Genomic DNA, 25,327 nt, shown 5'->3' on the forward strand with positions numbered 1-25,327 from the left:
ACGGTGTTTTGTTATTGGACTTCTGTGCTCGTCACGGATTGTCCATAACAAACACCATGTTCAAGCATAGGGGTGTTCATATCTGCACTTGGCACCAGGACACCCTAGGCCTCGGTTCGATGATCGACTTTGTGGTCGTGTCATCGGACCTGCGGCCACATGTCTTGGACACTCGAGTGAAGAGAGGGGCGGAGCTGTCAACTGATCACCACCTGGTGGTGAGTTGGCTCCGATGGTGGGGGAGGATGCCAGTCAGGCCTGGTAGGCCCAAACGTGTTGTGAGGGTCTGCTGGGAACGTCTGGCAGAGCCCCCTGTCAGAAGTAGGTTCAACTCCCACCTCCGGCAGAACTTCGACCACGTCCCGAGGGAGGTGGAGGACATTGAGTCTGAATGGGCCATGTTCCGTGCCTCTATTGTTGAGGCGGCTGACCGGAGCTGTGGCCGTAAGGTAGTCGGTGCCTGTCGTGGCAGCAATCCCCGAAACCGTTGGTGGACACCGGCGGTGAGGGATGCCGTCAAGCTAAAGAAGGAGTCCTACCGGTCCCTTTTGTCCTGTGGGACTCTGGAGGCAGCTGATAGGTACCGGCAGGCCAAGCGGAATGCGGCTTCGGTGGTTGCTGAGGCAAACACTCGGGCATGGGAGGAGTTTGGGGAGGCCATGGAGAACGACTTTCGGACAGCTTCGAGGAGATTCTGGTCCACTGTCCAGCGTCTCAGGAGGGGGAAGCAGTGCAGTGTCAACACTGTGTATGATGGGGATGGTGCGCTGCTGACCTCGACTCAGGATGTTGTGGGTCGGTGGGGGGAGTACTTCAAAGATCACCTCAATCCCATTAACATGCCTTCCAATGAGGAAGCAGAGCCTGGGGACTCGGAGGTGGGCTCCCCCATCTCTGGGACTGATGTCACCGAGGTGGTCAAAAAACTCCTTGGTGGCAGGGCCCCGGGGGTGGATGAGATTCGCCCGGAGTTCCTCAAGGCTCTGGATGTTGTAGGGCTGTCTTGGTTGACATGTCTCTGCAACATTGCATGGACATCAGGGACAGTGCCTCTGGATTGGCAGACCGGGGTGGTGGTCCTCCTCTTTAAGAAGGGGGACCAGAGGGTGTGTTCCAACTACAGAGGGATCACACTCCTCAGCCTCCCTGGAAAAGTCTATTCGGGGGTTCTGGAGAGGAGGGTCCGTTGGATAGTCGAACCTTGGATTCAGGAGGAACAGTGTGGTTTTCGTCCTGGTCGTGGAACAGTGGACCAGCTCTACACCCTTAGCAGGGTCCTGGAGGGTGCATGGGAGTTCGCCCAACCAGTCTACATGTGTTTTGTGGACTTGGAAAAGGCATTCGACCGTGTCCCTCAGGGAATCCTGTAGGGGGTACTCCGAGAGTATGGGGTACCGGACCCACTGATAAGAGCTGTTCTGTCCCTGTACGATCGGTGTCAGAGCTTGGTCCGTATTGCCGGCAGTAAGTTGAATCCGTTTCCAGTGAGAGTTGGACTCCGCCAGGGCTGCCCTTTGTCACCAATTCTGTTCATAACTTTTATGGACAGAATTTCTAGGCGCAGCCAGGGCATTGAGGGGGTCCGGTTTGGTGGACTCAGGATTGGGTCACTGCTTTTTGCAGATGATGTTGTCCTGTTTGCTTCATCAGGCCGTAATCTTCAGCTCTCTCTGGATTGGTCCGCAGCTGAGTGTGAAGCGGCTGGGATGGGAATCAGCACCTCCAAATCCGAGGCCATGGTCCTCAGCCGGAAAAGGGTGGAGTGCCCTCTCAGGGTTGGGAGCCAGATCCTGCCTCAAGTGGAGGAGTTCAAGTATCTCGGGGTCTTGTTCACGAGTGAGGGAAGAATGGAGCAAGAGATCGACAGGCAGATCGGTGCGGCGTCCACAGTGATGAGGGCTCTGCATTGGTCTGTCGTGGTGAAAAAGGAGCTGGACCGTAAGGCAAAGCTCTCAATTTACCAGTCGATCTATGTTCCTACCCTCACCTATGGTCATGAGCTATGGGTAGTGACCGAAAGAACGAGATCGCGAATACAAGCGGCTGAAATGAGTTTTCTCCGCAGGGTGTCTGGGCTCTCCCTTAAAGATAGGGTGAGAAGCTCAGTCATCCGGGAGGGGCTCAGAGTAGAGCCGCTGCTCCTCCGCATCGAGAGGAGTCAGATGAGGTGGCTTGGGCATCTGATCAGGATGCCTCCTGGACGCCTCCCTGGTGAGGTGTTCCGGGCATGTCCAACCGGGAGGAGGCCCCGGGGAAGACCCAGGACACGCTGGAGGCACTATGTCTCCCGGCTGGCCTGGGAACGCCTCGGGATTCTCCCGGAAGAGCTAGAAGAAGTGGCCGGGGAGAGGGAAGTCTGGGCATCTCTGCTCAAGCTGCTGCCCCCGCGACCCGACCTCGGATAAGCGGAAGAGGATGGATGGATGGATGATCGTCAATCTGCCAAATAAAAAAAAACAACAACCAAACAAGAGACTGACATATTTCTTTAGAAAACTGTTCCATTTTGGCCTTTGTTAAATGTAGAACTGAATTTTAGGAATTCCTGAACCTTATAAACCAAATGAACAGAATAACAGGCTTCAGTGATGGTAACGGAATCACAAAGATTTCTTTAAAAAAACAAATAGTATTTGAAATGAATAATTAAGGATAAGTTAAGGGAACTGACCATTACAAAACTGAAGGAATGGCTGCTGAAAATGGGGTTTTGCAGTCATATCCATCCATTATCCAACCCGCTATATCCTAACTACAGGGTCACGGGGGTCTGCTGGAGCCAATAGTCATATCTGAATGACAAATTAAAAGTCAGTCATTCAAGCAGTAATAGCACTAATAAGGTCTTGACTGTATTTTTAAATAAATCTAATGGCATCTTGATAAAATAGGTGTCAACTTCCATCAAAAACATGACAATTTCTGGGTATGTCCAAACGTTTGACTGTCGTATATATATATATATTTATTATGAGAACACCATCACACTGACACTAGCACTTTATCAAACACATGTTTATTACAGCTAATGACGTCCACACAACACACAGTGCTCCCGCACCTATCACCCCTATCCACGGGCTTCTGTCTCCGTCTCTGTCTCTCTGGGCCGCCTTTCCTCTCCTCCCAGGAGTTTTGTCCTGCTCTCGCTCCCGAATCTAGCTCCCTGATTGTAGGGAGGCGGCTCCTTTTAGTTCCACCCGGATGTGCTCCAGGTGCTTGATGTTCTTCCAGCAGCACTTCCTGGTGTGGTGGAAGTGCTGCCCTTGCACCCGGATGCACTCCGGGCATTCCTGGAAGGTCCTTCCTCCACCTTCCCAGGTGTGGTGGAAGTGTCGATCTCCCGAACTCCACAACGCTCGGGGCGCACCCTGGCAGTTGCCATGGGCCCCAGTGGGCTTGAGCCTCCTTGGTCCTTTCCCGTAGTTCCCTCAACATCCAGGGCAGTTGCCCCATTATGGCCCGGGGGATGTATAAACCACCTCCCGGTCCTTCCAGGCATCCCAGCTGGGTCTGACCCCCAGCCTCCTGTGACAATATATATATACTGTACACATACACATGTGAGTCAATGTCTTGCACCTGAGAGAAGATGCCAAGTCCAAAGAGTTCAAGAAAACCAACTTTATTTTTCAATAAAAATAGGAACAGTCAGGGTATTTATTTAAAAGTGAGCTACCACTTCAGTTCACACAGACACGGCAAACAAGCAGTGACAGCGCCAGGTCAGTGGCCGGTTTAGAATATTCCTTGCATCAACCATTGGGCAACAGATACAGTATGTTAGACAGGGAGGCTGTGAACTTCTTGTTGCCTTGATGGTGCCACGAACCTGCAGTTGCCTCAGCAATGGACAAGCAACCCTCAACAGACGCATCAATTGCTCGGTGTGAAGCACAGTTGGGGAGGTTCTCAAAAGGGCTCAAAAATCTGCCATCCTCCACATCAGCGTTCTTCACATTGGTATGGACTAAGCAACCACATAGGCTGGGCTTGGCCAGATGTGAGAAACGTCAGCGTTGACGTGCACAGCACTGGGATGGTGGAGAACATCATAAGCAAATGGCTGCAAGCTAATAAACCACGAGTAAGCCGTGAATTTGTATCCTTCTATCTGTAGAGCCACTGGAGAGGAACATGGTCAGTCACAAGGGTAAACCGCCAACCCCATAAGTAGCAGCATAGAGTTCCCACCGCCCACTTAACAAACATTCTTTCTCAATGGTTGAGTAATTACGCTCCCTGGGGAGCAATTTTCCTGCTCAGAACTGTGATAGGATGTTCCTCCCCATCGAAACACTGACAGAGCACCACCCCCAAATCGAAAGCACTCACATTTGTGTGTAGAACAAATACCTTAGAATTCATTCTTAGAATTTCACAGAACCGGGAATGATGACAAAGCAGCTTTTAAGTCAGAGAAGGCCCTTTCATAATCATCAGTCCAGTACATACAGTACCCCAAATAATGCATTTCTGACATACCCTATTTACACTTCTTAGGCTGGGTTTTATACTTCACGTGACGTGTGTGCATGCCGACGCTAATGCTACACAAGCAGTGTACTGTTTATACTTGTGTGGGTGCTTTATTTTAATCTGGAGCATTCCACCAGATGGCAGTGAAAGATATTATTACAGTGAGAAAACAACTTTCAGCTTCGCTGTGCTGTGAATTGCCCAAAATATCCATTAAATTCCCAAGGCACCTTGTCACAATATCTGTGAAAAGGATGGATGTTTAATGATTACGGATTAGGATTAGGGCGGAGTGGTGGCTCTGAGGCTAAGGATCTGCGCTGGTATCCCGAAGGTTGCCGGTTCGAATCCCCGTCACTGCCAAAAGAGATCCTGCTCTGCTGGGCCCTTGAGCAAGGCCCTTAACCTGTAATTGCTCCAGGGGGCGCTGTACAATGGCTGACCCTGCGCTCTGACCCCAAGGGGTATGCGAAAAAACTAACAAACACTGTTGTAAGTCGCTCTGGATAAGAGCGTCTGCTAAATGATATAAATGTAAAATGTAAATGTAAAATGATTACATCCATCAATCCAGGGACGTGCCTGGAAGTTAACGGTTTATCTGTAAAATATAACATACATGCTTTAACACATTTCCTCATGAAAGTGATATCAAGTATAAATCTTAAGGATTCTAAATGTGCAGAGAGCTGGAATATAATACATTTAATGTGTTCTATGTGGTAATCACTGCCTGCTGCTACTGTCACCGCAGGAGGAAACCCCAGAAGCACGTAGCGATAAACAACTAGGTTGGTTTTAAGATGACATTTGCGACATTCTACTTTAATGACAAAATAAACTACGAGATTCAAAAATTCCATTTTAATCACAAAATAGATTTTGTTTCATTCAGTCCTTATTTTTTTTTCTAATGGCTGAAATATGTTTCTGTACATTCAGTTGCTGTTGTGAAGGTGCAAAACAACCGAAAAAAAATAAAAACAAAAGATGGCACTGAAGATGGTATGTGAGACCTTTAAAATGTATTGCATAATTATGATGGGGAAAAGCGTTGCTTATATTGCCTATGCAAGAAAAGAATGAAGAAAAGCTCCACAAATACATTTGTATATCGGCATTTAAGTTTGATGATTTGCTTCACCACATTGAACCATTCATCAAACACTGAAGCATGCACATTGATCCTGTAGGATCTGCAAAGCGGCTTTCTGTCGCATGTTCTTAGAATCTCATTAATTTCTGAGGACATGCTCAGAGGACGTGTGAAATGAACGCTGGTAACGCGTGGCACCCACGATGCACATGCGTTCTGAGCATCAAGTATAAATTGGCCCTTAGGGTTAGTTATCAACCCAGTCAACCTCCAAAGCAGGATAAACAGAAGCCATTGCTCTAAGCAGAGGCAAGGATGAGGTGGAGGTGGATGCTGCAATCCGTGGTTTTGGTGATTGGCCATCGGATGGGGACATGATGGTTGGGTCAAAGTCAGTGCCAAGTTAGAATAGCCCCTTTGTTTCCAGGTGGCTTGGGTGCCCTCCAGTCAGCAGGTCAGGTCTAGCAGTGAGTGGACATTGTTCCAGAGCATCTCATCTCAAAGGTATTTCTATATTCCTGACAAGACTGCATCAACAGTGACCTTTTCCACAATGCGCTCAAAGGTGTCTCCACAAAACCAGCTTTGGATCAGGTCTGGATGGGGTGATCTGGGTCAATCTGCCACAGCCAAAACTGATGTCCCTTGGCCAATGGGCTCATAGCTGTATGGATGATGATCTGTTGCTTTAGGAAGTCATAATCATCAAGCCTTTCAGGTGGAAAGTTTTGTATGAACTGAATAGCCTCCCCGGTGAAAAAAGGGGACAAAATTGCTGCCCAGACTCTCTTGTCCCAGGGCATCAGTGTTGCTGTGCATTCAAAACAGAATCGAAAACAATCTGGGTCATCCGAGGGAGCCATCTTCACCAGAAAATCCCTGGGATCTGCAAGGGCAGGGGTGCCTGCAGGGGCCTCATCTGGCATTGTGCACCTGTTGAGGATCCATTGGTGCAAGAGCCCACTCCTGGTACTATGCGACAAGGGAAGCAATGTCTTGCGCCAGAGAGAAGATGCATAGTCCACAAATTTTAAGAAAATCACCTTTATTTTTCAATCAAAACAAGAAGCCAGATATTCATTCATATGGGAGCTACCACTTCAATACACACAGACACAGCAAACAAGTCAAGTCAAGTCAACTTTATTTATAAAGCACTTTACATACAACAGCCGAGCAGTGATAGGGCCAGGTCAGTTAGAATGTTCCCCACATCAACCATCTGGCAACAAACATGTGATGCGGGGAGGCTGCAAAGTTACAGAAAACATATGGAAAAGAAATTACAATGCAGGGTAACCTAACGTCTTTGACTTGTGTGTCCACCACAGTAAAGCCAGGTTATTTTTCAGGTCGTTTAAAAGAAACTGTAACGGTTGAAATAATCAATTGGCACTTACGAATATATTTACACATGGTTAACAATTCATTGTCCCGCATCCAGCGCATAACATGGCGAAATATCTGTTATGTGATCCTCATGATTCGCCACGGCAGCTTATATCTGACTCGTTGACTAATAAACTCAGTCGAGCGTCTGCCGTCGGCTTTTCTTTCATTTCAAACACCCGCCGGTCGCCTTACGCCGGCCGCCAACCCAAACGCGTCTGTCAAGCATGCTCGTGCATGTGCCGCGGTGACGTAGCAGCCGCGTTGGCGACCTTTGACCTCCGAGTGAAGGCTGAGAGAAAGGGCTTCTGGGACCGACCGGCCCCGACAACACAAAAAACGCCAAGCCGCAGCTGTGCGGGCCCGGGACACGACAGCTCCGGAGACCGAGGCGCGTAGGTCTAGCGGATGTCTTCGGTGTGTTAGGGTCTACGGAAAGATGCTGCCTTATTCGTGTGGCTTCCATTAGAGATCGTTTTTGTTCGCGTCACCGGAGAGACGCTGTGTAGGCGTCAGGGAAGAGACGGCAGATCACGGAAAACTGAGCAGCCCGGCGGACAAAGGCTGCGCTGTGTTTGGGCACGGGAGAGCTGGAAGTGGACGGCCTGCAATTTCAGAAGCTTGGATGTGGTTCTGAGCTTTAATGTTGCGGTTTCGCTTTGTTTTACTACAAATTACAGAACCACTCGATGACTTCTTTTGTTACTTTTTCGAGGAAAAATTAATAGAGCTTGCGGCATGTTTTACTCATTTTGTTTTGAAATTGATTTTCCGCCCCTGATGGCATAAAGATGACCCGTATGAGGAGCTGAGGGTGTGCAGTGGCAAGGCTTTGTTCAGAAATAAATTAGGAGAAGCCAAATGTGTTCTCTTACCTGAGTAATCGGCGGTCGGCCTTTATTGTATTATTATTCAGTCAGTCGAGTGTTTGCAGCGGCCGCCTGCCTGATTTTTTTCTCACATTAGCCCAAAACGTCTCGTTGTAAGGAATATTTGCTAGCAAGTCTCCAGACCCCGTCCTTCATTGAACATCTGTTGCTATTATGGCCCACGGTTTTTTGTCACGAAGAAGACGACTCTTCTCCCTGTGGAGCTTTGTCTGTGGGACTGCCGCTGCTTTCATTGTGCTGGGTATGTATAGCGTCTACGTTCTGTTGATTTGTGTAAAAAAACATAAACGGTCTAACTGCTTAGTATTCACGTATAAAACCGATGAGCCTCTGAAGGAGAGACAGTAGGAGGGCTGCCGTCCGGGCTGGAGATTGTTGTCAGACGCCTTTGCCTTTTACAAATTCTTCATTTTCTGCCAGAGCTTTTATGACCAGGTAGGACACGAAAATATCTGCAACTTCCAAATAGTACATCGATATATTAGTCGAACACATTGGTAGCGGCTTACGATCAATTTTCTCTCGGGGTCAATATTAGCATTACAATGCAGAGCTGTTGTTCCAGGAGACCACGGGTTCAAGGTGGCAGTCACCGACGATGCGCTTTTATGACTATTTTGAGAACGGCGACTCCTGCTTGAGTTTAGCTGGCACGTTTACCTGGGACGGGCGCTATGCCTCCTAGATGCCAAGGTTTAATGCTTGCAGCATAAATAAAATAGCAAAGACACATTCAATGTAGCATCGCGTCCAGTTATCGCATCGTTTATAACGTCGTTAACGTTCTGAGCTCATTGGGTAGTGCTGTGTGACATGTGCATGTCCACCTAACTAAGGCTTGAGAGCTTTATACATCTCCAAATCTGTAAAACACGAGTGTAAGGATTATCCGTTCAGCACTTGGTGCAAGACACACAAGCCATCCTTGGACAGAACAGTTAAGTAGTAATTGGTGAAAGTGATTATGCAGATCACTCTGGTAGTCTTGATAAGTCAGGAGAACATTTATAAAGTGTGTGAGTTATGACTGCTTGTGTGGCGTAGCCGAGCATGAAATACATGACCTAAACTCTAAATTCGTTCAGTGTACACTTCTTAGCTTATTTCAACATAAGAACATGAAACGTCAGGTAAGCCAGGTTAACTTTACATTTTGATATGAAGAGTAGCATTATGTCACAGGTCTGCTTTCCAATCCTCTACTAAACTGCTCATCTAATCTTGTGGCCATAGGGTTTTGGTGTCTGTGCCGTAAATAATGTACACCAGGCCATGGATGGGATTCCTTTACCTGGAAACTTCGGTCTTCCTTACCTGAAAATTCTCAAAGCATATTTCTCTTAAACAGTCAAACTGAATTAGAAAATGTGCATTTTTCATTATTGACCAGTACATTAGTTATGGAGAAATGAATTAAGAACATTGTCGATTAAAAAGTAATGCATTATAATTAGTATGTAAAGTTAGGGTGAATTACCTGGTTATGGTTTTAAAAGAATGTGTGTGACTAGGTGACGAAAAGAACCAGACAAAATCTGTAAAGAGAACCTTGGGTCCCCAGTCCTGTTCATCTGCCAGGGAAAGCAAACTGCACAGCTGTGCCCTTCTGTAGCTTCTCAACAAAGCTTGTCATTCATTAGTGTTGTGCTTTAAAAATAGCTAAGAACAACTGAGCACTTTCTAATCCCATGCGTCTCTCTTTCAGCATTCATTTTATGGTGCCACTTGATAATGATTTTTGGCGACCTAATCTTTTTGAATTTTATAATGGCTTGTGTATATGTGTGCATGTATGTATATGTGTGTGTGTGTATATATATATATATATATATATATATATATATATATATTAAAATAAATTGAATAGTTATTGTTAATTAAGCACCCTACTACATATACTCGTGGAACTATCGGGAGACCAGCATTACTGGCAGAGAAAATAGTTGCATGACTTGTGTGTGTTGTTTTTTGTGTGGTTCCTATTATTGTTATAAGTCAAAAGTATAACAAAGTAACAGTTGAGTTCAGGGGGTGTGGGGGCAAGCACCATTCCCAGCAGCTTTGGGCAGAAGGTAGGTAGCAATCCTGGATGATATACCACTCCATTGCAGAACCCATTCACAGATCCACTCACACTTCCATAGGATTAGTTCAGTGTTGCCTTATCTGCATGTCTCTGGAGATTTCTAAAGAAAGCTGAATTGCTCGGGGAAAACCCTGTGTAGGGACAGGGAGAACAAGCAAAATGCATAGAGGTAATAGCTGAGTGTTTAACGTAAACTTGCTTTCTGTTTAGTCTTTATGAGAAATCGGGAAACCGTGTATTTTAGCACACGGTATCCATTGTCTTTACATATCAAACATCTAACTTGTATAAATTTCAGTTGTGAAGGCAGAAAATATGGAAGAGTATTGTGTTACCCGTTTTTATTTGCCTATGGTGTGTTTGATGCAATGCCCCCTTTTTTAAGATTAAGTTCAAAATAATTAAATAGAAAAATACTTTGGTTCTTGCACTGTTTTGCTTCAAACCCAGGCGTTGAAATCAGTAGGCCAGTTTATGCATCAGAAGCTTTCTGCATATGCTTCCCGGGTCCTCCCTGCGTGGAGTTTGCATGTTCTCCCCGTGTTTGCGTGGGTTTCCTCAGGGTGCTCCAGTTTCCTCCCACAGTCCAAAGGCATGCAGGTTAGATGCATTGAGATCCTAAATTGTAGTGTGTGCTTGGTGTGTGATGTGTGCCCTGCGGTGGGCTGGCGCCCTGCCCAGGGTTTGTTCCTGCCTTGCACCCTGTGTTGGCTTGGATTGGCTCCAGCAGATCCCCGTGACCCTGTGTTAGGATATAACGGGTTGGACAATGACTGACTGATGACTCCAATTCATTGTTCTGCACAGTCAGCTTGTGTTTCTGGGAGGCTGCTAATAGCGAACAACTCAAAATACAAAATGGGTCAGGTTTATCAATCTATTGATTAAGTGCTCATTTTTCTGTCTCTCCATGTTGCAGTTTTCCTAAAAAAGCAAAGTTTTGTTGTAAATATGCAGCATTGTGCATGCAAAGCTATTAGGCTTGCTCAGGAAGAAGGGGAGTTTAGATTATTATTAAACACTTCATTTCTGATTCAGTAGCAATATTTTTATATATATTTTTTTTATTGCACCTCTGAATGCTCTTTTATCACTTTGTCAACACACACAAGACCAGAGACCATTACCTTGTGATGTAACAGGGGCACTTGAATGTTTTGCCAGCAGTAGGTACCTACCCATGGCAGAAAGCAGTCCTGGACAGGACCTTCGCTCATCAGAGGTCACCCTCATTCACTGACAGTTGGTTGATGGCGAGTTTGCAGCAACATCTCTTTTAGTGTGGATGGAGAACACTGTTAGTTTTATTTTAAAAGCTACAGTATTTTCCGTGTTAATCTACTACTGTGCACACAAAACAAGGTGCCATCCTTTTGTTAGTATTTTGAGAACTAAAAAGAGTAGTCCCGTTTTGTTTGGTGCTCTTAAGATATTCTCCGGTCCTGAAATAAGTTAGCATTGGCGTGTTGTTAATTGTAGCCAGCTGTTTGTGCAAGTGTAACAATCCAATATATTACAGTGTAGTTGTCATGTTTTAGGTTTTAATTTAAATTGTCAGCACAATCATAACCAGACACCGAGTGCCACAGCTGTTTGAGGTTACTCTGCACATTTTTAATTTCAGTATTATTATTATTTTTTTTTTAAAGGGGGGCATAAAGTATATCAGTGCTGGATTTTGAGATTTGCCTCCTATTTTTTTGCTTTCATATAGTTGTAAAATAAAGAGGTGGTATTTTGGTAGCTGTAATTTTCTCACTTGTTTGTTGAAAGAAGTGTATCTTCATTAAACTAACCAAACTTTACCAAACATTGAGATCAACAAAAGCACAGTCTTCCTGAAAGCTGTAACCTTTCTAAGGACTAAGAACTAGTATGATTGTCTAATAATAGCACTGGCTATGATTTAAAAATGCAAGAAAATTTAAGTGTATTGCTTTTTTTTTTTTTTTTATAATATATATAAAAAAAAGCTAATTCTAACCAATTACTACTGAAGAAATATTTTTTGTCCTAAAAAAGTGAAATTGCAGTTCATCAGATGGTGCTTCCTTGTAGTACTCTGTATTAAATTAGTGTGCCAGAAATTACAACTACATGGCAAAATGTGTCTTTATATTGAATGAGGCTGAACAAGTGGAATTCGTTAGCAATAGGCTAAGAGGCCGGGTCTTCATGAGACCTCTTCCTTCTCCTCTTCAGATTTTAAGGTTGAACTTTTCATTGGTAAAGTTGTTAAACTGAGCAGATGTTTAGATATTATTAGGTACAGCAGTCACATAGTAAATCATGGAGAATTTTCCATTAAAAATGTTTTGGAAGAGTATATACATTTCAGATATAGCCAGTTATGACCCTCATTTGGCATCAGAGAGTGGACACAGGATGGCCTAATCAGATGCTAGAAATGCAGAACTATCTACATTCTATTACCTTTCTTACTAATTTCTTTCAACCGTTACTGAATCTGCTTAATCCACTTTCACACAGAACATGCTCACAGGATGGGAGAACTATAGAATAAAAGTGGACTAACAAGACATTCTATATATCACCACCAATTTAGGCCCAATTGTCGTGGCCAATTTAAATTTTCCAGGTTTGTATAGCCAACAGTGTATCTGTCTCAGGTGGCTTACTTCCTACTGGTGTTGGTAAACATCTTAACAACTCTCTTCACTTGATTGTCTAAAACATATAGTGCAAAATGAGATGACACAGGAGTCCTTGATCTTTAGTCCATAATGATCTGATACAAAATATTCTTTATCAAATTTAATGATTCTAATCTATGGGCAGAATAGAAATTCATATTTGACTAAAAGCATGTTGAGCAGATTTCTTCGTTTTCGGTCCTGGGATCAAAAGTGCCCCTTGTGTATTGATTTCATGGAGCATGGCTACACAGTCTTCCCAGATATTTTACCTCATTTTGGAAAAGGCAGACAATCAAAAGCATTCATCCATTCGAAAGAATAACAAAAGGCAATCTACATTTTAAGGTTTCACCTGGATATATTGTATACTGACCGTCACATTAATTTAAATGATTAATCACATCAGACTGCCATGGAGAATGAAGCGGCATAATACGGATGCTGATGCCTCACTGTGTTATTTAACATATAGCTAGAAATTCTTTTATATTTATCCAAAGAGTTTAATTATCCTTTTATTGTAAACTAACTGTGCTGCCTGTCTTAACACTAATGATGCTCCTCGCCCCTCTGCTCTTCTGTGTGTTTGTGTGTGTGTATATATATATATATATATATATATAATATACAGTAATCCCTCCTCCATCGCGGGGGTTGCGTTCCAGAGCCATCCGCGAAGTAGAAACGATATCTTTATATGGTTATTTTTATATTGTCATGCTTGGGTCACAGATTTGCGCAGAAACACAGGAGGTTGTAGAGAGACAGGAACGTTATTCAAACACTGCAAACAAACATTTGTCTCTTTTTCAAAAGTTTAAACTGTGCTCCATGACAAGACATAGATGACAGTTCAGTCTCACAATTAAAAGAATGCAAACATATCTTCCTCTTCAAAGGAGCAAACAAATCAATAGGGCTGTTTGGCTTGTAAGTATGCGAAGCACCGCGGCACAAAGCTGTTGAAGGCGGCAGCTCACACCCCCTCCGTCAGGAGCAGAGATAGAGAGAGAGAGAGATAGAGAGAGACAGATAAAAAAATCAATACGTGCCCTTTGAGCTTTTAAGTATGCGAAGCACCGTGCAGCATACTTAAAAGCAGCACGCAGAAGGTAGCAACGTGAACATAATCTTTCAGCATTTTTAGACGAGCGTCCCTATCGTCTAGGTGTGCGAACAGCCCCCCTGCTCACACCCCCTACGTCAGGATCACAGATAGTCAGTGCAAGAGAGAGAGAAAGAAAAGTAAGCTGGATAGCTTCTCAGCCATCTGCCAATAGCGTCCCTTGTATGAAATCAACTGGGCAAACCAACTGAGGAAGCATGTACAAGAAATTAAAAGACCCATTGTCCGCAGAAACCCGCGAAGCAACGGAAAATCCGCGATATATATTTAAATATGCTTACATATAAAATCCGCGATGGAGTGAAGCCGCGAAAGGCGAAGCGGGATATAGCGAGGGATCACTGTGTGTGTATGTATATATATATATATATATATATATATATATATATATATAATATGCATGCTTACCCCAGGCCATATCATTCGTAGCTATGGGCTGGGTTATCATGTTTACGCAGATGCTGCTCAACTCTTTTTCAGTGTTAAAAGTGAAACTTCATTGGAGCTTTCTCAGCTCACAACTTGCCTCAGTGAAATTTAAAATCTGCATGGAGTAGAACTGTTTAAAATTAAATTGCACCTCATCTGAACTCTTGCAAATTGTCACTAAAGCGCAACTTGAGTGACTTTGAAGGACCTAATTTTCTTGACGGTGATCTCATCAGACCTTCATCTATTGCAAGAAATCTTGGTGTCATTTTTGATTCCTTCCTTTCTTATTCCACCCACATAAACCACATTAAGAAACTTTCTTACTTTCACCTCGATAACATATCCCGTGTTTGCTCATTCCTCTCCTTTTCTAATGCTGAGAAACTTGTCCATGCTTTTATCACATTCTGCATCGATTATTGTAACTTCCTACTGGCCGCTTCTAATCTTATTTCACGGCTCCAGCTGATTCAAAACTCTGCTGCACAAACTAACAACAGCGAGCACATAACACCCACCCTGCTTTGCCTTCACTGGCTCCCTGTGCCTTACCAGATTGAGTATAAATTCTATTATTAACCTGCAAAGCTTTAAATGGCCTCACACCGAACTACATCAGTGACCTTCTCCATCACCATGGTCCTGTTTGCCCACTATGGTCTTCTGATTCTGGCAGTCTTGTTGTGCCCCACACTAGCCTGTAGTCTGTGGGTGACAGGGCCCGCAGCTGTATAGTGCTCAGACTTTAGAATGACCTCCCTAAATTAATTAGATGAACTGATTCCATTCATTCTTTTGAAAAACAACTTAAAACTCATTTGTTCAGGAAAGCTTTTAACTTAACCAGACATTTTGCCCCCTCTTTCAGTTTTCCTCTCTGTCCAGATGCTAAGAATAATTTGTGTGTGTGTCATATCACAAATGATGTTATTTGCTAGGCTTTTCTTTTAGTATTGAATTTAGTATTTTACTCCGGCTTTTTGTCTTTAGTTCTATTTAAAATTTTGCATATGCCTTATCTATCTGTTTTAGTGTTCTGTTCAGGAAACATTTGTATCTAATGTTACATATACATGATGTTATTTTATGAGACTCTGTGAAGCACCTTGTACATGGGAAAGGTGCTATATAAATAAAAAAAAAAAAATCATTAATTGATTAGCCATGCATTAATCATGGCTTGATTGATTAGGATATACATTTAGGAAAATCATTCAGAAGCACTAAACATAAAGGGATATGAAGTTTAATGAATTAAAATGAAAATGTATTAAATATGAGGACCGCTTAGGTAACCAAATGAGGAAAGTGGATCAGAGTACTCTGCAGCCACCGTTGATGTTGTGTGGGATATGGATGCTTCACCTGCTGATAAAAATAAATCCTTCACATGTTCTAGGATGGTGCCTCATAACATTAAGGAATAACTTTTTCACATTTGTGTATTGTAAAATGCCCCTTTGGTAGATGTGGGTGATCTTTATTTTCACCAGCCTCATGCCAGCTGCAACTCTTGTTTCCACTTCCTCCCTAGCTATCTGACCATAGCATTGAAGTCAAGCTTTCACCACTATATCTGCTGGGGTTTTGAAAATGGTGTATACAGTAGTTGTAAAGCACTTTTTTTTGTCTTCTGTCACTTTTGTGTTTCCAGACTGTATGCAAAATGTTTTGGGCATCTGTGACAAAGCATGTTTTTTTTCCTTCCAATTCAGTTACTTTCAGCTTTTTTGTTGCTATTGTCTTTGTATCCTCAACTAGTTAGGGTCATCATGTCATACTTCGTTTTTTCTTTTGTTTTAGGAAATGGAGTTCATGCAGAGCACAATGAAAATGTGTACATTTCCAGTATGTCAAATGGTAAGTAGATGTATTTAAATAAACTGGGCCATTTTGATTGTATTTTTAAATTACTGGACGTCTGGTTAGTGAATTGAAAACCATAGTCAAGAAAAAAATCTTGTTTCATTTCAGTTGTATTTTTACATTCTATACATGTGTATTGTTAAGTTACAGATCTCCACATTTGTTTTATTTAACATTGTATGGGAATGGCACCTTTCAGTTTACAGTGTTGTTGACCAAACTACTGAGTTTTCTCTCAAAAGTATGCTTGATGGATTTCTTGCCTATAATATGTTAAGTAATTAACATGGTGCCTGAAGACTGTGGACTCCATTTACCCACAGACATGTTCCAGGGTGAGAAAACAATAGTTTGAAATGCTATTCGTAAATATTAAGATTAAATTAGTTGACTAGATTAATCAGCAATGTATAGTATTTGTGCTATACACATTGTATAAAGTTATAGACGTATCATTTGATTAATGATAGCTTTCTGACACACAAAGCACCCTTATTCTTTCTTTGCAGCATTTTTTATTATGCCAGTTATGTTTTTTATTTTTTTGAGAATCTGAAAGAAAGCCATGATTTTACACAATACTTATGGTTGACGTAATGCTTAGCTGTTGAATTGCACATATATAAACGCACGTTTCAAAGATAATCCTTCTCGTTCTTCAGTTTGTCTCTGTCTTTAGTCCACTACATTACTGCTGCCAGTGTTCTACACTAAATTATAAGTCTGTACTTTATAAAACGGGAGTTTATTTTTATATTGAGTGCTGAATATTGAAACTAATTGTGAATGTTAAAAATCACACTGTTAGCCAGTGTTGTGTGTAAAAATAATTTTATTGACATATTGCAGCTTGTGGAGATGTACCGGAGCAAGTTAGGGCACCAAGTGGAATCATCACAAGTCCTGGATGGCCTTTTGACTACCCATCTAGAATTAACTGCAGCTGGTACATTAGAGCCAACCCTGGAGAAATTATAACTATCAGGTAAATTGTTTTATAACCTGACCTGTGTGGTATTATCACCTAATTGGCCACTTAAGTTTTGCCAAATTTTAATAGATTATTTCTGTCTGAGTTCACGAAACCTATGTAAAGCATTTTCTCTCTCTATTATATAAAAAAATCCTGGGATGAGACAAGACATTTTCAGAGAAATAATTTCTCGTCCTGTGAGAACGTTGGCGCGATACACATGCAGAGCAGGTTAGAGATTATGAAAATAGTAAAATTCGAATGTCTCAAAAAAATGATAGTAAAGATCGCATTAGTGCAAACAAACGGAAATTATTACTCGGTGAAATAACGGAACAGCGAATAAAGATCGAATATATGGACATAGGTGATGTGACAGAAGTATGTAGATGCTTTTCGGATTTAAACTCTTAAGTCGAAGACTTGTAGATCGTCTAATTCGTGTTGCTGTCAGGGAAAAGTAGTGCTTCTTCCCAATGAAAAGGTGTATTCACATGAATTAAAAGGTTTGTTGTTTGGTGAAAGTGAAATCCACATACGCGACCGGCAGAGACGCGAAGTGGCTGGCGTGTAGCACAGGCTGGGGGGTTGGCGAGCGAAGCAAGCATGAGAGGAAAATTCTATGTTCGTGCAACAACAACTTTTGACACATAAGCAAGTGCAATCCGATTGTGACGCATGTAATTGCAGATATATACTGGTGTTCGTTTGCCTTAGCTATAAATTCTGACATCCTGATTACCACTTTCACAAAACTTTATTTATTTTTTAAATTACCGTACACACCCCACCCAAACCAACAAATGTTGATTTCTGTCCCATGGCTGCTGGTGTTTTCTGAACCCATTACCAGCTATTCTTTTCTTAGACATTGTACAGAGGGAAGACCATTTCATCAAAAACGTGCGGTAGAATATACAGTTGTGATGAGCGCAGAGAGGTATCTGTGTGTCTAGGCCCATGTTGGATACACGAAATGTTAACACCCCTGGTTTAGACACCAAAGCTTAACCTGTAATAAGCTAATATTGTACAGTGAAATAGTTGTTCATACTTTGATTGGATGCTAATGTTCTTGGTTTGTCACCTTAAATATCGTTATGTTAATGTAAGAATGTCTTGAAAGTATTTAAGCATGTTTAAATCAAGCTTACATTGCTTAGATAGATAGATAGATACTTTATTAATCCCAATGGGAAATTCACATTCTTCAGCAGCAGCATACCGATACAATAAATATTAAATTAAAGAATGATAATAATGCAGGTGAAAAACAGACAATAACTATGTATAATGTTAAATGTTAACGTTTACCCCCCGTGGGTGGAATTAAAGAGTCGCATAGTTTGGGGGAGGAATGATCTCCTCAATCTGTCAGTGGAGCAGGACAGTGACAGCAGTCTGTCGCTGAAGCTGCTCTTCTGTCTGGAGATACTATTAAGTGGATGTAGTGGATTCTCCATAATTGATAGGAGCCTGCTGAGCGCCCTTCGCTCTGCCACAGATGTTAAACTGTCCAGCTCCATGCCAACAATAGAGCTTGCCTTCCTCACCAGTTTGTCCAGGCGTGAGGCGTCTTTCCTCTTAATGCTGCCTCCCCAGCACACCACTGCGTAGAAGAGGACGCGCGCCACAACTGTCTGATAGAACATCTGCAGCATCTTATTGCAGATATTGAAGGACGCCAGCCTTCTAAGGTAGTATAACCGGCTCTGTCCTTTCTTGCACAGCGCATCAGTATTGGCAGTCCAGTCTAATTTATCATCCAGCTGCACTCCCAGATATTTATAGGTCTGCACCATCTGCACACAGTCACCTTTGATGATCACTGGGTCTATGAGGGGTCTGGGCCTCCCAAAATCCACCACCAGCTCCTTGGTTTTGCTGGTGTTCAGGTGTAGGTGATTTGAGTCGCACCATTTAACAAAGTCATTGTTAGGTCCCTATACTCCTCCTCCAGCCCATTCCTGATGCAGCCCATGATAGCAGTGTCATCAGCGAACTTTTGCACGTGGCAGGACTCCGAGTTGTATTGGAAGTCTGATGTATATAGGCTGAACAGGACCGGAGAAAGTACAGTCCCCTGTGGCGCTCCTGTGTTGCTGACCACAATGTCAGATGTGCAGTTCCCAAGACGCACATACTGAGGTCTGTCTTTAAGATAGTCCACGATCCATGCCACTAGGTATGAATCTAATCCCATCTCTGTCAGCTTATCCCTAAGGAGCAGAGGTTGGATTGTGTTGAAGGCGCTAGAGAAGTCTAGAAACATAATTCTTACAGCACCACTGCTAACCCTAACCCTAACCCTACACAAATATGTAGTCTATTCCACATCTGTATTTACACTGAAGTTTGTACTGCTTCATAGGATGTATCACTTGACTTATTCAGGGTAGCCATTTTTATTTACAACGTATTTACTATACCAAAGTACCACTGGTCAAAACTGTAAAACTTTGTCCAATCATCATCTCAACCTGCATGTCTAAGTTAGGGTCATAGTGCTGCTGGAGCCTATCCCAGCATGCATCTGGCTCAACCTGGCATAATCTTGGACAGTACCACATCTAAACAGCTTCATTTTCAAGCAGTGTACATTTGCACTCTCAAACTAAGACACCTATGTAGCATTTATATCCATGCATTTTTATACTCATCCTGATTCGTGTAATGCCTGCTTTATAACATCAGCAGCAAGGATTCTGGGCACAGGCAAAAATATATTAAAAAAAATAAAAAATACTTTCACAAATGAACACATGATTCCACATAACTGTTTAATGCGGACACAAATACATGACAGTACTGTCTGTTTTTTGTCTGCTACTTGATTGTCCTTGCAGTGCTGTTCAAATTAAACACAAGTTCTTAGTTAAGCTTACTATTCACAGAGAAAAGCAAGAATTAATGTAGGTTAGACTGAATAAATCTTTCTTTTTGCTTTTTAATATTGTATTCTTTTTGTGTGTTCTGGAAAATAAGCTCAGAATTGTTTTATAGTGAAATAGCTGTCCATTAGCCTTTTGCGTTGTTTGCACTGGCTCCAACTCAGATGTTAGAGCTAAAAGGGCAAAGTCCAAAGGAAAAGTTAAGCAAAATGAAAATGAGAAATGTTGTTAAACATTGAAAACTTTAGCAAAAAAATTTCTTGTACCTTTTAATCAAATAATTGATTACATTTATATTTAGTAGTAAGTTGACGTTCAGTAAACATCATATGAATAATCTGACTTAACATGCCCTTTTCTCCAGCTTTCAAGATTTTGAAATTGAGAGTTCTCACCGTTGTGGTTCTGACTGGATTTCCATTGGCACGTACAAAAATCTTGATGGCTACAAAGCTTGTGGCTCATCAATACCTGCACCATACATATCTTCTCAGGACCACATTTGGATCAAATTTCATTCAGATGACAGCACTTCTGGGAAAGGCTTCAGGCTTTCTTACGTAACAGGTATTGAATTGCATGCAAATCTGTAGGTAATTTAAGTGAGAATCTTCGCTTTTCATTTTCACCTTTGTAATACACTTTGATATTGTTTTATTTGCTTGGCTGCCCGGGGGGTGCCTAGCTAAAGTGGTGGCATATGGAGTCCTAGATTATTCATTTTGATAATAAGGATTTTTAATTTTGTCACTAATGACAACATATTAGCCTAGACTAGGATATATGTCAAGACACTTGTGATGGAATACTGAATGTTAAGGGAGATTTTTTTTTTCCTTTATTATTTAATGTTTTTCCCCAGTGAATGCTGCCACACATCCAAAATGTAATAGAAGAAAAAAAAAATAAACGAGTGCAGTGAGTGAGCAAATGCAATGACCTTTTTGCCTTGATCTGAATACTTAACTTCTTTTGGCCCCTTTCCTCCCTAGCAACTCCTTACTGAATGAGAAGACCTCTGCAACATGTTGAAGTCATTTTAAAAAGTAGTAACTTTTAAATGTGCCTTTTGCCTCTAATCAGCAACCTTTCCTCCTTCCTCGTTTTGTACTGAAATCTTTATGGCCATAATAAATGTCAAAGTATTTAAAATGCTTTCCAATTCTTTAGAGTCTGGAGTAGTCTGCAGAATTTACTAATTTCCCCGTATGTCTGGATGGGCTTTTCTCCAGGTTGTCTAATTTTCCATTCACATCAAAGAGATGTGAATATCAGATTCTTTGGCAGGTCCAAATTTGCTTAATGTAAATAAGTGTTGGACTGGAACCAGTATCTCTAACCCTAAAAGTTAGATTAAGCCAGTTTATTACTTAAGTGTGGTTTTTTTTTTTTTTTTTTTGTGTTAACTAGTAAATGAGCAGAAGCTAGGGTAAAAATTATGTAATGTGCAGTGACCACCAAAATGTATTAGATTGGTTCAATTGAACAGCGGTAAACTTTTTCCTAGAATAAATGTATCTTTGTTCTGCTCACTTCACTTCCTACATATTCTTCTTCTTCTTTCGGCTGCTCCCGTTAGGTGTTGCCACAGCGGATCATCTCTTTCCATCTCTTTCTGTCTTCTGCATCTTGTTCTGTTAAACTCATCACCTGTATGTCCTCTCTCGCCACATCCATAAACCTTCTCTTAGGCCTTCCTCTTCTCTGGCAACTCTGTCCTTAACATCCTTCTCCCAATATATCGTATTTTTCGCACCATAAGACGCACTTTTTTTCCCCCAAAAGAAGGTTGGAAATGTCTGTGCGTCTTATGGTGCGAATATTGCATCACAGACCATGATGTGTAATACCTGACAAAAGTCGACATCCAGGGCTAGAGGGCGACAAAACTCACTGTTACGTTACAGGCATTCCCTCTGTGCTTGGAGGAATTTTAGACTCATTGACTCGGCATCTAATCCTTGCATGTGCGTGAGTTGCGAAATCTAAACAAATATAAACAAAGGCAAGATAGCGTCTACATCTCATGAGGGAGCGAAGCGCATTATCACTGAGTTGGACTCTGGACTCGATAGATTACCAGCCGCTGGACTACTTCAGGCTGTTCTTTCCTGAAGCTGCCTTTCAGCTACTGTCAGACGAGACAAACAGGTATGCAGAGCAATTTTTTGAATCCAGGGCTGTGCTTGCACCGCATTCTCATTTTTCAAACTGGAAACCCACAACAAAACACGAGATGAAGGGCTTTGTGGCATTACAAATATAGATGGGACTAGACTGGCGATATAACTTCAGGGAGCATTGGTCCAAACGTGCTTTGTCCCCTGGTGGCTTTGGACAGGTTATGTCGCGTGATGATAGGTACGTGATGCTGCAAAGTGATTGTGAGCAACTGAGCTTAATAAATTCTGACACTAGCGATGAGGAGTTCTTGGGGTTTCCATAAAACTAGAAGAATGCTTGAACCTTAAAGTCTCTCCTTATTTGTTAATGACAGTGATGATGTTTCTTAATACCGCTGTTGAATTTACATGGTTGAAATATTATTCTGCTATATTTTATTAAACATATTAGTGCACCATTTGGTTCAGAATATTTTTTTTCTTGTTTTCCTCCTCTAAACCTAGGTGCGTCTAATGGTCAGGTGCGTCTTATGGTGCAAAAAATACGGTACTCAGCATCTCTCCTGTATACATGTCCAAACCAACGCAATCTTGCCTCATCTCCCAACCATCCAACTTCAACTGACCCTCTAATGTACTCATTTCTAATCCTATCCATCCTAATCACACCCAATGCAAATCTTAGTATCTTTAACTCTGCTACCTCCAGCTCTGTCTCCTGTGCCACCGTCTCCAGCCCATATAACATAGCTGGTCTCACTACCATCCTGTAGACCATCCCTTTCACTCTTGCTGATACCCGTCTGTCACAAATTACTCCTGACACTCTTCTCTACCCATTCCACCCTACCTACACTCTCTTTCACCTCTCTTTCACAATCCCCATTACTCTGTGCTATTGATCCCAAATATTTAAACTCCTCCACCTTCGCCAACTCCTACTCCTTGCGTCCTCACCATTTCACTGACCACACTCTCATTTACACCCATGTATTCTGTCTTGTTCCTACTGACCTTCATTTCTCTCCTTTCCTGAGCATATCTCCACTTTTCCAGGGTCTCCTCAACCTGCTCCCTACTCTCGCTACAGATCACAATGTCATAAGCAAACATCATAGTCCACGGGACTCCTGTTTAATCTCGTCTGTCAACCTGTCCATCACCATTTCAAATATGAAAGAGCTCAGAGCCAATCCCTGATGTAATCCCACCTCCACCTTCAATGCATCCATCACTCCTACTGCATACCTCACCACTGTCAAACTTCACTCGTACATATCCTGTAAAACTCTTACGTTCTTCTCTGCCACTCCTGACTTCTTCATACAAATACCACAGCTCCTCTCACGGCACCCTGTCATATGCTTTCTCCAGGTCCACAAAGACACAATGCAACTCCTTCTGGCCTTCACTATGCTTCTCCCTCAACATCCTCAGAGCAAACATTGCATCTGTGGTGCTCTTTCTTGGCATAAAACCATACTGCTGCTCACTAATCATCACCTCCCTTCTTAACTGAGCTTCCACTACTCTTTCCCATAACTTCATGCTGTGGCTCTTCAATTTTATCCCCCTGTAGTTACTGCAGTCCTGCACATCCCCCTTATTCTTAAATACAGTGCATCTGGAAAGTATTCAAAGCACATCACTTTTGCCACATTTTGTTATGTTACAGCCTTATTGCAAAATGAATTAAATTCATTTTTTTCCTCAGAATTCTACACACAACACCCCATAATGACAATGTGAAAAAAGTTTACTTGAGGTTTTTGCAAATTTATTAAAAATAAAAAAATTGAGAAAGCACATGTACATAAATATTCACAGCATTTGCCATAAAGCTCAAAATTGAGCTCAGGTGCATCCTGTTTCCCTTGATCATCCTTGAGATGTTTCTGTAGCTTAATTGGAGTCCACCTGTGGTAAATTCAGTTTACTGGACATGATTTGGAAAGGCACACACCTGTCTATATAAGGACCCACAGTTGACAGATCATGTCAGAGCACAAACCAGGCATGAAGTCAAAGGAATTGTCTGTAGACCTCCGAGACAGGATTGTCTCGAGGCACAAATCTGGGGAAGGTTACAGAAAAATTTCTGCTGCTTTCGAAGGTCCCAATGAGCACAGTGGCATCCATCATCCATAAGTGGAAGAAGTTCGAAACCACCAGGACTCTTCCTAGAGCTGGCCGGCCATCTAAACTGAGCGATCAGGGGAGAAGGGCCTTAGTCAGGGAGGTGACAAAGAACCCGATGGTCACTCTGTCAGAGCTCCAGAGGTCATCTGTGGAAAGAGGAGAACCTTCCAGAAGGACAACCATCTCTGCAGCAAATCCACCAATCAGGCCTGTATGGTAGAGTGGCCAGACGGAAGCCACTCCTTAGTAAAAGGCACATGGCAGCCCGCCTGGAGTTTGCCAAAAGGCACCTGAAGGACTCTGACCATGAGAAAGAAAATTCTCTGGTCTGATTAGACAAAGATTGAACTCTTTGGTGTGAATGCCAGGTATCACATTTGGAGGAAATCAGGCACTGCTCATCACCAGGCCGATACCATCCCTAGAGGGAAGCATGGTGGTGGCAGCATCATGCTGTGGGGATGTTTATCAGCGGCAGGGACTGGGAGATTAGTTAGGATAAAGGGAACGATGACTGCCGCAATGTACAGAGACATCCTGGATGAAAACCTGCTCCAGAGCGCTCTTGACCTCAGACTGGGGCGATGGTTCATCTTTCAGCAGGACAACAACCCTAAGCACACAGCCAAGATATCAAAGGAGTGGCTTCAGGACAACTCTGTGAATGTCCTTGAGTGGCCCAGCCAGAGCCCAGACTTGAATCCGATTGAACATCTCTGGAGAGATCTTAAAATGGCTGTGCACTGACGCTTCCTATCCAACCTGATGGAGCTTGAGAGGTGCTGCAAAGAGGAATGGGCGAAACTGGCCAAGGATAGGTGTGCCAAGCTTGTGGCATCATATTCAAAAATACTTGAGGCTGTAATTGCTGCCAAAGGTGGATCGACAAAGAACTGAGCAGTGATTTCTCAGTTTTTTTTATTTTTAATAAATTTGCAAAAACCTCGTGTAAACTTTTTTCACATTGTCATTATGGGGAGTTGTGTGTAGAATTCTGAGGAAAAAAATGAATTTAATCCATTTTGGAATAAGGCTGTAAAATAACAAAATGTGGAAAAAGTGATGCGCTGTGAATACTTTCCGGATGCACTGTATCTCTACCAGTTCACTTCTCCACTCCTCAGGCATCCTCTAACTTTCCTAGATTCCATTAAACAATCTTGTTAACTCCACTGCCATC

The 25,327-nt window shown here is 42.5% G+C and overlaps 1 protein-coding gene across 1 annotated transcript in view; it reads left to right on the forward strand.

The window, feature by feature from the left end:
• Positions 1-7,225: 7,225 nt before the first annotated feature.
• Positions 7,226-25,327, forward strand: part of lrp12 (low density lipoprotein receptor-related protein 12) — a 28,614-nt gene continuing 10,512 nt past the window's right edge. Inside the window, exons 1-4 of the mRNA XM_028790908.2 lie at positions 7,226-8,095; positions 15,959-16,015; positions 16,871-17,006; positions 20,250-20,452. Coding sequence (XP_028646741.2) covers positions 8,008-8,095; positions 15,959-16,015; positions 16,871-17,006; positions 20,250-20,452 — 484 coding nt within the window. The 5' untranslated portion in view covers positions 7,226-8,007. The remainder of the gene's footprint in view (positions 8,096-15,958; positions 16,016-16,870; positions 17,007-20,249; positions 20,453-25,327) is intronic.

Source organism: Erpetoichthys calabaricus, chromosome 13, assembly GCF_900747795.2.
Source record: "Erpetoichthys calabaricus chromosome 13, fErpCal1.3, whole genome shotgun sequence".
Classification (NCBI taxonomy): Eukaryota; Metazoa; Chordata; class Cladistia; order Polypteriformes; family Polypteridae; genus Erpetoichthys; species Erpetoichthys calabaricus.